The sequence below is a fragment of the Phalacrocorax carbo genome, chromosome 1 (genome assembly GCF_963921805.1).
Source record: "Phalacrocorax carbo chromosome 1, bPhaCar2.1, whole genome shotgun sequence".
Lineage (NCBI taxonomy): Eukaryota > Metazoa > Chordata > Aves > Suliformes > Phalacrocoracidae > Phalacrocorax > Phalacrocorax carbo.
In genome coordinates, this window is record NC_087513.1 from 54,154,102 (window position 1) to 54,166,552 (window position 12,451).

At 51.3% G+C, this 12,451-nt stretch overlaps 3 protein-coding genes across 3 annotated transcripts; 1 reads left to right on the forward strand and 2 right to left on the reverse strand.

Moving 5' to 3' along the window:
* Positions 1–6,172: 6,172 nt before the first annotated feature.
* On the reverse strand, positions 6,173–6,956 carry LOC135313469 (histone H2A-IV). Its single transcript, XM_064452476.1, has one exon. It carries the CDS (start codon positions 6,877–6,879, stop codon positions 6,490–6,492), a length of 390 nt encoding a protein of 129 aa, XP_064308546.1. The 5' UTR covers positions 6,880–6,956; the 3' UTR covers positions 6,173–6,489.
* A 230-nt stretch (positions 6,957–7,186) lies between these two features.
* On the forward strand, positions 7,187–7,783 carry LOC104039851 (histone H2B 1/2/3/4/6). The gene has a single exon (XM_009513404.2). The coding sequence runs from the start codon at positions 7,245–7,247 to the stop codon at positions 7,623–7,625; it is 381 nt and encodes a 126-aa protein (XP_009511699.2). The 5' UTR covers positions 7,187–7,244; the 3' UTR covers positions 7,626–7,783.
* A 797-nt stretch (positions 7,784–8,580) lies between these two features.
* LOC135313485 (histone H2B 1/2/3/4/6) lies at positions 8,581–9,064 on the reverse strand. Its single transcript, XM_064452549.1, has one exon. It carries the CDS (start codon positions 9,005–9,007, stop codon positions 8,627–8,629), a length of 381 nt encoding a protein of 126 aa, XP_064308619.1. The 5' UTR covers positions 9,008–9,064; the 3' UTR covers positions 8,581–8,626.
* Between the last annotated feature and the right edge of the window lie 3,387 nt (positions 9,065–12,451).

Sequence of the window (12,451 nt, forward strand, 5' to 3'; positions counted from 1 at the left end):
CATGAGGGCTGGTCCCTAGGTTCCTGCTTGAAGCAGACGAGTCTCCAATCCACTGAGTAAATAAGTGGTTTATTTATCCGACATGCAGAGTAACTCGACCTGGGTGCCCCCAGTTATACCCATACCACCCAGCACTTGAACCCCAAGTCCATCACTTAATTCTGGTCCATGGTCTCTTGATTTCTTATTGTTTCCTTAGTCACTGCACGGGCCACCTTCTGAGGTTTCCTCTTGGAATTATTTTCTTTGTCCTTACCTTCTTGATTCTGCTTGTACCTGCTAGTTCTGTGTTTGCAGCATTAGTGTTATCAAAAAGTTTATTCTCCGTCAGCTCTTGTGGCCTAAGGCTTCAACTAATTTAACTACTAGCACTAAGCAAGGCTGTTAGTCCTAACAGTTCTCAGCACTGGGAAGTGCTAGAATACCTAAGCGTTAGGCCCTTTGTGCTGTGTTTTTCTGTACCCTTTATGTCTGTCTTCAAAATACTTCTTTATCCACAGCAACTGAAATACAGGGAATATTTATTTTTGGTTATACAAACATTTTTGTCAAAATACCTTTTTTTATATCAGCAACATTTTGTATATCAAATTATCAGTTACATTACAGTTTACTCCAGTAGTGAATAACTACCCATAAACAATATTGAAGAACAATCCAAGCAGCTATGAAAAAATTCCCCTATCTTATTTTTAATAGAATAATCACAGAATGGCAGGGGTTCGAACGGACTTCTGGAGATCATCTTGTCCAACCCCCCTGCTTGAGCAGGGACACCTAGAGCAGGGGGCACAGGACTGTGTCCAGGCGGGTTTTGAATGTCTCCAGGGAAGGAGAATCCACAACCTCCCTGGGCAGCCTGTTCCACTGCTCTGTCACCCTCACAGGAAAGGAGTTTTTCCTCATATTGAGGTGGAACTTCCTGTGTTCCAGCTTGTGCCCATTGCCCCATGTCCTGTCACTAGGCACTATCAAAAAGAGCCTAGTCCCATCATCCTGACACCCACCCTTTAGATATTTATAAGTATTGATGAAATCCTCCCTCAGTCTTCTCTTCTCCAGGCTAAACAAACCCAAGTCTCTCAGCCTTTCCTCATAAGGGAGATGCTCCAGTCCCCTGATCATCTTGGTAGCTCTCTGCTGGACTTGCTCAAGTAGTTCCACATCCTTCTTAAGCAGGGGGTCCCAAAACTGGGCACAGTACTCCAAATATGGTCTCAATAATAGTAGCATCCTTGGAAATACTTATATCTTCTCTAGATCAACATATCTACAGTAAAATTTATATTTTTTTTAATCATCGTGTTTAAAAAAAAAGTGTGATTTTATTTCTGTAAAAGTAAAATACACCAACTGGGCAAACAAATAACTGTATTCTCTAGCTAACTCACTGCAAAGTGAATCAGAAACAAGAAAGAGATGCCATACACCTGATCCAAAGCCTGAACAAATCACTGCCTGTAGCAGTTTTTTACTACTTCCTGCTCTGGGGTCACACAACCAGAGGCCTGTGTAGGTTGAAAGGGTGTGTTAGGTTTTGGTTTGGGTTTCTTTGGTGGCTGCAAAGAAGTAATTTGATGGCCCGTCCTGATTGAGAGGTTGTTCGAAAGCATTCCTTGTCAAAAATTGTACTAAGTATTAATCACAGAGGTTCTTCCATTATTTTTTTTTTAACACAGGTAAGCTCAGGAAGCAATTCTGGTCATATGTGCGTTTTAAAACTAGATAATAGCTTGTGTGTTAAAGGAGTATCAGGACAGCTTGGCATTGTCATCACCAGTGAAATCCACAATGGTTTTGTAGTTGTAGCCATACCTGCATTGCAGGTAAATTTTGTACTTGATAAGGGAAATGGAAGAAAAAAAAATCCCAAAATAAGAAGTGGGTACACATGGAGAGTTACAGCTGAAATTTGGACTTCAGAGTAAAGGATCTTGCACTATCTTTGTGCAGGATCAGAGCTAAGAAGAAATGCATGTACCTCTTGTATGCACCACCCCCTTTTCCTCTCATAGCAAGTAGCAGCCACTGCAACATGAAACACGCCACAGGATAAAGTTTTTGGTGTTTTTTTTTAATTATTATTATTTTTTGCCTTGTGTGCTTGAAACACAGCAAGGGTAGTGTCTTTAATCAGCCCGCTGAGAAAAGAGTACAATAATTACCACAGGAAAGACATAAGCCTAAATCTTTCTACACATCGAAATACGTCTTTAAATAGGGCTGCCTCCTCCTGTGCTCCAGGCACCAGCAGACCTGGCTGACCGCTTCACAGGCAAATCCGGTGCCTGGGCTCAACTGAGGTGGCTCAGGAAGCCCAGATAATGTATCTGAATCGGTTCCTCTCACTCACGCAGCGGCTTTTAAACTCTGTCTTTTGAAATCGCTAATACAAATCCCATGGAAGAAGGGAAACGGTCACACGGGTGTAAGTCATATTTAGCTCCTGAAATTTTAGCCTTAACTTAAATGTCGTGCAAAACCTCGGGGGCCGTGTATGCGTTGTACTTCAGACTTATAATAGCAGCTTCTAATTATGCATTTATCAACGAGACAAAAATCAAACAATGAGGCGTTTCTAAAATGTTGATAAAAATTAGAGAGATTAACCGTTTTCAGAACACCATGAAGACAGATAAGCCTTTTACTCTTTTTTTTTTTTTTCATTTTAACAATTTTTTCCACCTGATAACATTTGCATGAAAGACCGTATTTCTCAGCAGGAAATTATACGGGATATAAGCAGGGAACATCAGGAAGCTTCCGACGAAATGGGGGTTATTTACAGCATTTATCTGAACTGAATAATGTGGACTCTCCCGCTTACCCTATAGGTTTATTTCTCGACAAAGAAAGAGTTAAAAATACTTTAACAGATGAAAAAGTGAAAAGGAAATATCTTGTCTCTGGATTTAAAAAACTCGGACGCCCTGCTCTGCCCTTCCCGGAGATATCCGACCCTTTTCTTTGCCTTCATCCCGCTGTCCCCAGGCGCCTCCTCCAGTGCAGGGGGTTCGGGGGGTGCCACAGAGCCCACCCAGCCTCCAACCCCCGCAACGCCCGCATCCCCTCTGCGTCTATCTTCTCGGCCCCGCCCGGCCTCCCTCCCTGCTTCTCTTCTCGAACCAGGCCGTATTACACCGTGCTCCCTCCTTCAACTCGTCCGCAAGGGACCCCGGCTCCCTCCTGATCTGGCAGGAGGTTCAGTGTTTATTTCCCAGTCTCTGGCACCGGCGCGGGGAGCCGGAAAATCTCCGCTTGCCACAGGCGGACAGATAAACCCGGAGGGTTTCGCTGTCGCTGTTTTGTCCCGAAAAACGGGTTGGTTCGCCCGGTGTGCAAAATGCCAAACTACACATAGAGCAGAGGTATTTTATTCAATTCATTTTTGTACAAAGATTGGTGCCAGGCGATAACCCACAAAGCTAGCACCCCGCACCGAGACGCTACAAGGCATTTATACAGCTAAATGTGCCAGTCACCGCCAATATTCACATGCCTCAGCTAATAATCTGTTAATTTCTTTCTTGCTTGAATGTAAAGGTACAGCTCACTTTTAATTTACCACCCATGCTCAGAGAGTAAAGCACTTACTAGCAGGGGCTGTTCCTGGCCTCTGGGCCTGATTTTTAGGATTATAATGAGGATAGTTCCCCTAATGGGCACTTTGTTTTAGTTCTTATCAACATCCCAAGTAGTTGTTCTCCTTGTCTATACGCTCTGTCACCCCATTCTCATAATCTTCTGAAACGGGATCTTTGCTTTCATCAGCCTTTCAGCTCTCCTCCTGGATATAGTCATTAAAGAAGTGCTTCTTTATGTCCCAGTTCCCACGTCTGGGGGTCAAATTCTGTTTTGCCAAGCTCACACATAATTGTTACGGCTTATCGGAAAATTCCAAAATTTCCATTTTCTTCAGGATATCAGCTGAAGAAACAAGGGGCCCTGGTGGGGACCGCCCGCTCCGTTATCCACCAACCGCTGCATTTCCGCAGCGACGAAGTAACTTAGCTTCAGCCTGAGCCGTCGACGTAATTAAACTCGTGGGATTAAATAACACACTAAAGCCGATGCTGCTTGGTAGATGTTAAAACCCCGTTGGGCATTTGTGTTCTTTCCCTGCTTCCCTTGCTCAATGAATAATACGCACAACAAAAAAAGCAATAAATTCATACATAATTAACGCGTTTCAAAGTCCACCCAAGCTCTCCGATCCTGGTGCCAAAACAGCGCACGTCCCCGTAGCTCAGGCGCGACGGGTGAAGGGGGACGTGCGGTGGCGGCTGTCCCAGCAACGGCCGATGTGCGGAAGAGTGGTCCGGGAGGGGTGCGGGAGAGGGACGGACACCCCCCCCCGGGAGGGGCGGGGTGCTGCCCTGCCTTTTTCCCCCCGGAGCGCCGGCTCCTCAGAGCTGCTGAGTGGTGCCATTCACGGGCTCGTGAAGGCACATTTTGTCTCTTGAGGATAGGCGTTTTCCCCTCCATCTCCCATTCATCTGTTGCAAAACAGAGCTAATGTTAAAGAAATAACCGGGAAATCTGTCTGTGCCGCTTACAGCAGACTGCAGGTGTTCACATCTTGTTAAGAAATATATGTTTTCAAAACCAATCCGCCCACTTAACCCAGTTTTTGTAAACCACACCTGTTCACGAAAGTGTCTGGCTGTAAAATGTACATTTGAGGCCTTGTGGCCCTTCACAGTTTAAACCTCACGTAGCCCCATGGTTTTTGTTAAGGCTTTGTTTCCTAGATATACGAATTGAAACTAGAGCTAGATAATGCCTAGGTGATTTCTGCAAGAGGGAAATAAGAGGAATAGCTGCAATAAAAATAATGAATACTATATCTTCTCTACTATTGCATTTATACTGTTGATACCAGAGTATTTTTATAAGGCAAAAAAATTCAAAAGATTGTCCTCCTGAAAGTTTCTACAGCCTAGAAACTAGAATTTAAATTCCCTCACACAACATCGAGATGATCCACATGTACCCAGGGGCTTTCATAGGAACCTTCCCCAGTTTTGCAACAGTCTACAGTGCTTCCGATATGCAGACAACAGTTTCATTTTCTCTAAGAAACACAGAGATGGAGGGAGTGGAGGCTACCTTCCCGTGTAGATGGGCGAACTTTTTACCCACTCAATTTTAGGAAAGCTAAACTCAGTGAACATCGGGTCCACAGATACGTTAGCCACATCTCTCTCTTCTCTATACTGGAGAGCAGAGATGGGGAAAACTGTGTTTATGTTGAAAACCACTCTGGTTGCTCCGGTGCCAAACGAGCTCATCAGCAAGACCAAGTCCGTCCCCACGAAGCACAAAAAAAGAGCCCCAGAAATGTCAAGAAGCTGGCAGCCCCTGAGGCCAAGAGCCTGCACAACACTAAGGCTAAAAAAGCACCGAGGAGCTCCGCTAAAGGCAGAGGGAATTCGGAAGCAAGCAGGGCAGAACTAGAGCAGCGAAACGACTTGAAGACGAAAGCGTGCCCTGCTGCAACTGCAGCAGCTTTTCCAAGAACCACTCGCCTTCTCCAAAAAGGTGGCAGCTCGAAACTCCCTGTGCCTCACAGAGGAGAGATGTGCAAATCCAGCCAATAGCTCCAGCAAAAAGAAATTAAAAGCTCTTTCTAGTGTAAGGCAGCAGCCGCCACCGTGGCAGCACATCACATCAGGCAGCTCATCGAAAACACTGATAACCCTGCCCAGAATCCTTCCCCAGGGCTCTGCAGAGTTAATTCTACCAAGGAAAACCAGCGAGACTCACATGACAGTGTTAAAATGCAGCGAAAAAATGGAAAACAACAAGGGGCCAGAGGAAGGGAAAATCCCTCCTGTTGCGAAAGAATTGGTTCAGGGTCACTGCCGAGACTGCACGGTTTCTTCAGGGTTTTATTTTTCGTGTGGGCTCTTGACTTTTATTTCACCTGCCCCTTCTCTCCAGGTGCAAAAACTCCATGTAGCCCAGAATCGCAACAGCGATCAGCTAGTCTTACTCCCAACGCAACAGAAATAACCTAGACTTTAGGACGACTTTTGTTTATATCACCCTGTAATAAATACTGCATGAAGAACTCACAGGAAAGCTGGAGTTCATTTTCCAGGAAGCACAATGTTTACTCTTACATCATACAAAACCATACTTGCCACTGTTACCACGTTAAAAACATCCATTCTCAAAACAAAAGAAGTATTTTATTAAACATAGAAGAGATAAAAATTTAACAAAGGAAGTAAAGTTAATCCCTCCGTGGAGTGGTCCAAGCTCATTAAAAAGCAACAATAGAACTGCCCTATAAAAAAAAATTAGACAATCAGGAAGAGAGACAAGCATAGTTAAGACAAACACTAACAAAAAACGCCTTAAAAGTGCATGACTAAATTCACTGGGAGAACCAAAAACCAAAGAGAGCGACTCAACCCTTTATGACCATTGTGGGCGGCTCTGAAAAGAGCCTTTGTTTCGATTTCTAATGAGTCTTAGACGCGTTCACTTGGCTTTAGCCTTGTGGCTGTCGGTCTTCTTGGGCAGCAGCACGGCCTGGATGTTGGGCAGCACCCCGCCCTGCGCGATGGTCACCTTGCCCAGCAGCTTGTTGAGCTCCTCGTCGTTGCGGATGGCCAGCTGGAGGTGGCGCGGGATGATGCGCGTCTTCTTGTTGTCGCGGGCCGCGTTGCCCGCCAGCTCCAGGATCTCGGCCGTCAGGTACTCCAGCACGGCCGCCAGGTACACCGGGGCGCCGGCGCCCACCCGCTCCGCGTAGTTGCCCTTGCGCAGCAGCCGGTGCACGCGGCCCACGGGGAACTGCAGCCCGGCCCGCGACGAGCGCGACTTGGCCTTGGCGCGCGCCTTCCCGCCTTGCTTCCCGCGCCCGGACATCTTCACAGACAGCTCCAGCAGCCGACACCCAACACAGCTCCGCAAAACCACCGACCGGCTGCCGCCACCTACCCCCGCCCGCCCGCTTATATCCGGCTCGGGCGGAGCGGCAGCGCCATCGCTGACTGGCTGCAAGGGAGATGGTTGTTTCGCAGCCAATGGGCACACGGATCGAGAGGCGCCCAATGGCGAGGCTCATGGAGGCGTGACGCCCTGAAATCCGATTGCCGACCAATGGCGACGCGACGCCGTCGAGCCGCTCATTTGCACCGCGCTGCTATAAAAGAGGCTGCAGCGGCCGGCGGCGTTACAGGGTGCTTCTTTCGGTGCCGTTGCTGGTGAGCGAGAGCCGCGCGTTTGCTGCGATGCCTGAGCCGGCCAAGTCCGCCCCCGCGCCCAAGAAGGGCTCCAAGAAGGCGGTGACCAAGACGCAGAAGAAGGGCGACAAGAAGCGCAAGAAGAGCCGCAAGGAGAGCTACTCGATCTACGTGTACAAGGTGCTGAAGCAGGTGCACCCCGACACGGGCATCTCGTCCAAGGCCATGGGCATCATGAACTCCTTCGTGAACGACATCTTCGAGCGCATCGCCGGCGAGGCCTCTCGCCTGGCGCACTACAACAAGCGCTCCACCATCACCTCGCGGGAGATCCAGACGGCCGTGCGGCTCCTGCTGCCCGGCGAGCTGGCCAAGCACGCCGTCTCCGAGGGCACCAAGGCTGTCACCAAGTACACCAGCTCCAAATGAACCTGTAGGAAAGACCTTGTCAACCCAAAGGCTCTTTTAAGAGCCACCCACATACTCCTGTAAAAGAGCTTTAATTTCTTTTACTTCATTTTTACTGGTGGCATGTTTTTTCATTGCTTTAACAATGAACACGGAATCACAATGACATAATAGCCCTAGCATAGTTTGATATTAAAAGCAGTACCCCCATTTCTAATCCCGACTTCTTGTGGTCATACACTTATTTCTGGCTTTCTCTGCCCTACTGAATCCAGCCATTACCGGTAAGACTGCACTGCCTTTTATGTGTGGACTGCTTCGGTTGCCAGCTGTTTGTAAGCCACTGTCCTTCCTCTGTCCAAAGCATGCCATTGTTCAGTTAAGAGTCCTTGGTGTCTGAAATGAGAAAAAGTAAAGTAGTTACTGTCCTTGCTCTGTTTGACTCGGTTTCAGTCCTCGTCCTTCCGTTCTCCCTGTTCTCCTACGCTGAGCTTCTATCTTATCAGTTTTAGTTCAAAAGTGTCTTTGAGGACCTAAGTAATCAGTAAGGAAACGGGGGAGGGGTTTTATTGCTTTTTTTTTTTTCCATTTATCTTCCCTGTCTGGGTAAAAATCGTATGTTTAAAATGCATGCCTTAGGGGATTCATGAAACTATTTCCTAGTATGTTTTTTAATTTAAGGTTCTGCTTTATGGTTTCAGAGCAGTTTAACAAACAGATTAAGATCTAATCACGCGTCAACGACTCCCATTTCTGAAGCCCTGCTGCCCCCTGATGGGCGTTTCCGAAGTCCCTCATTTTGCGTTTTGCAGCATGAGGTTAAGACCCAGAGACACGGGAAAAACTGTAATAACCGATGAAGAACTGCTCCCGAAGGGCAATCTTGCCAGCGAGACTTAGAATACAGAGAAGTTAAGTAACAACCAGAAAACACCCGTGACAAAGCTCTTCAAATGAAAGAACTGGTGGCTCTTAAAAGAGCCTTTGGTTTGAGAAGGTCTGGCGCAGGGGGCCCAGGCAGCTTACTTGGAGCTGGTGTACTTGGTGACAGCCTTGGTGCCCTCGGAGACGGCGTGCTTGGCCAGCTCGCCGGGCAGCAGGAGCCGCACGGCCGTCTGGATCTCCCGCGAGGTGATGGTGGAGCGCTTGTTGTAGTGCGCCAGGCGAGAGGCCTCGCCGGCGATGCGCTCGAAGATGTCGTTCACGAAGGAGTTCATGATGCCCATGGCCTTGGACGAGATGCCCGTGTCGGGGTGCACCTGCTTCAGCACCTTGTACACGTAGATCGAGTAGCTCTCCTTGCGGCTCTTCTTGCGCTTCTTGTCGCCCTTCTTCTGCGTCTTGGTCACCGCCTTCTTGGAGCCCTTCTTGGGCGCGGGGGCGGACTTGGCCGGCTCAGGCATCGCAGCAAAGGCGCGGCTCTCGCTCACCAACAACGGCAGCGAAAGAAGCACCCAGTAACGCCGCCGGCCGCTGCAGCCTCTTTTATAGCAGCAATGAGCGGCTCGACGGCGTCAAAGCGCGGCTCGAAATGTTCCAGCCAGTGAAATCAGAGAAAGCAGCCAGGAGGCGTTTCCTCCCCGGAGGTGTGCGCTTTCGCCGGGTGCAGGATGAATCGTGTTCGGGGGTGCGGAGCGATGTTGCCGCATCGCCGCGGAGCCACATGCGCGGTCCCCTGTGTGGACTGGAGAGCAGAGAGATGTGTGTTTCTGTGGCGTGGAGTGGTGCCAGTATCGCGGGGCGCTGAGCGATAGCAGTGTCTCGCAGGAGGGAAGCGGTGTGTGTGTCCGCGGCGTACACAGCGAACCGTGTGTCACTGGGATCGGGGTGATACGTTTCGGGGAGACATAGAGCAGTGTTTGTATCGGGACGTAAGGGCAATTATTTTCGGGGGAGGGGGGGAGAGCTCTGTTTTTCGGTGGGGAAAAGAGCGACGTGTGTTTCTGGAGGCACAGTGCGATGTCACTATCGCGTGTGCGTCGCGGGGCGCCGACCGATTCGTGTGTCTTTGGGACGCAGGACGATGTGTTGTGCGGGGTTCAGAGTGGCGTGTGTGTGTTGTCGTGGGAGCAGAAGGATGCCTTTTTCGTTTGGTGCTAAGCCATGTCAGCGAGCCGGGGCAGAGCGATGGGAGTGTCTTCAGGGAGCGAAGCGATGCGTGTGTCCGTCGGTGCGGAGCGATGCCTGTGCAGGGGAGGAGCGGAGCGATGTGTGTGTTACCATCGGGTGCTGAGCGATGCGTTTGTCGGCCGGTGCAGAGCGATGTGTGTGCTGTTGGGCTCAGGGCGTAGCGTGTGTTGGGGAGAGCGTAGCGATGTGTTTTGGGGTGGGGTGGGCGGGCGATGCGCAGAGCGGTGTGTGTTTCGGGGGGCGTAGAGGGACGGGACTGGTGTATGCAGGGCGATGTGTGCGCCGCGGGGCGCGGAACGATGTGTAATGGTCTGCGCAGGGCGACACGAGTGTTGTGGGGAGCAGCAGAGCGATGTGTCTGTCCGTCTGGGAGAAGCGGAGCGATGTGTGTGTTACCATCGGGCGCTGAGCGATGCGTTTGTCGGTCGGTGCAGAGCCCTATGTTTGTTTTTTTAGGGGCTCAGGTCGTAGTGTGTGTTGGGGGGAGGAGAGCGCTGGGAGCGTCGGGGCGTAAGAATACTGTAGTTTGGGGGGCGCAGAGCAATGTGTTCGGGTGGGAGGGGACGCAGGCCGATGTGTGTGTTGGGAGGCGCAGAGAGGTGGGACTGTCGTACCGAGGACGAGGTGTGCATCGTTGGGCGCGGAGCGATGTCAGCGCGCCGGGGCAGAGCGATGGGAGTGTCTTCGGGGAGCGAAGCGATGCGTGTGTCCGTCGGCGCGGAGCGCTGCCTGTGCAGGGGAGGAGCGGGGCAATGTGGGTGTCGTTGAGAGGCAGAGGGAAGTGTGTTTCGGGAAGTGCAGAGCGATGTGTGTTGTCGGGCTCAGGGCGCAGCATGTGTTTGAGAGAGCGTAGAGAATTTTACCTGGGGGGTGGGGGGCGGGCGACACGCTGAGAGATGTGGTTTTGGGGATGGGGGGGTGCGTAGAGAGGTGGGACTGGCCTATGCAGGGCGATGTGCGCACCGCGGGTCTCAGAGCAATGGGTGTGTTTTTGGGGCGTAGGGCTATGTGTGTTGTGGGGAGCTCAAAGCGACGTGTGTTGGTATGGGGAGAAAGAAGAGCGATGTGTTTTTCACCGCCGCAGAGCCTTATGTGAGGTGCGTGTGTCGTGGAGAACTGAGGGGTGCTTATTCTTTGGGGGCAGCAGGATGTGTGCGCCGTGGGGAGCGGAGCGATGTGTCGTGATCGGCGCAGGGCGATGGGAGTGTTGTGGGAAGGAGCGGAGCGATGTGTTTGTGTCACCGGGGAGGATCACAGCGATGTGTGCGTCATCAGGCGCTGAGCGATGCGTTTGTCGGTCGGTGCAGAGCGATGTGTGTGTTATCGGGCTCAGGGTGTAGTGTGTGTTGGGGGGAGCAGAGCGCTGAGAGCGTCGGGGCGTAAGAATAATGTGGCTTGGGCTGCGCAGCGCGATGTGTATGGGGAAGGAGGGGATGCAGGGAGATGTGTGTGTCGGGAGACGTAGAGATGGGACCGGCGTACGCAGGGTGATGTGTGCGCGGTGGGGAGCTGAGCGATGTGTAGTGATCGGCGCAGGGCGACGGGAGTGCTGTGAGGAGGAGCGGAGGGATGTGTGTGTCTGTCGAGGAGCGGAGCGGCGCCTGTGCAGGGGAGGAGCGGAGCGATGTGTGTGTCGGGGTGTAAGAATAATGTGGTTTGGGGGGCGCAGAGCGATGGCAGCGCCGTACAGAGGGCGGTTTGCGTGATGTGGGGTGCACGGTGATGTCGGGGAGTGAAAATCTAATATGTGTTTCGGGTGTACTGTCTTTTTCGGGAGCACGGTGCGATGTGTGCGTCGGAGACACACTCTGTGTGTGTGTTTGCATCTCATTTTATGGTAAACTTATTAAGGAACGTTAAGGAAACGAAGGATGTGTACACTGAACAAAGCAGTGTACTGGAACACAGCAGCGGGCTGTTGAGAGAAGCGGTCTCTAAGTGCGCTGTTACAAGTGCTCCGTGTCTGGACCCCCGGGCATTTGGAGAAAGGACATCAGGTCCTGCTTCTCGACGACGTGGGAGCGAGCGTGTTTGCATTTCATGTAGATCATCGGGTTTCATTTCGGGTTTCTCCGGTCGAGCTTGCGCAAGCCACGACAGCGCAGCGCCGGGACTCTCCCCCTGCTCGTGGTTTTCCGTGTTCCCGTTTGCGGAGCGCGGCGCTGCCCGCCCTGCCCGCGGCTCACTCGGCGGGCGGAGCCACCCCTGCTCAGCCTAGGTAAGGCGAGATGATCGCGAAGCTGCCCGTTACGATCGACCTGAAGCCGCGGCTCCTTCCCGGCCCGGCCTTGTGCCTCAGATGTTAATTACACACGCGTTCCTGTCACGAATCTGTATTTGTCTCATCTGGCTAGTCCTTTCTGGAAACGTTCGTGTTAGGGGTTCAGTTAACTTCTGTTTCTTGCACCGCTGCTGGAAGCCCTTGAGTGGAGCTGTCATACTCATGGGTCCCAGATTAACCCTTGTCGTGCTTCAGCAGTAAGTGCCGGAACAGCGGGGTTGCGCACAGTCCCAGCAGCGTCCCGGACCAGTTCCTCTCCCCAGCCGCTGCCCCCCACCTCTCCCGCCCTGCGCAGGAGGGACCGGCGTAGGGCCGGCACCAATCCTGCCCTGCTCCGCTTCTCGGTGCTGAGGCTCTGCCTTGGCTCGTTGTTGAGGGGAAAAACGATTGTACGTGGAAATTTTCGGAGTGTTTGAACTGCTGAAGTCAAATCCGT

What these genes read in the sequence shown, in the direction of transcription:
- LOC135313469 (XM_064452476.1), bottom strand. Translation starts at nt 6,879, where the DNA reads ATGTCCGGGCGCGGGAAGCAAGGCGGGAAGGCGCGCGCCAAGGCCAAG.
- LOC104039851 (XM_009513404.2), top strand. Translation starts at nt 7,245, where the DNA reads ATGCCTGAGCCGGCCAAGTCCGCCCCCGCGCCCAAGAAGGGCTCCAAG.
- LOC135313485 (XM_064452549.1), bottom strand. Translation starts at nt 9,007, where the DNA reads ATGCCTGAGCCGGCCAAGTCCGCCCCCGCGCCCAAGAAGGGCTCCAAG.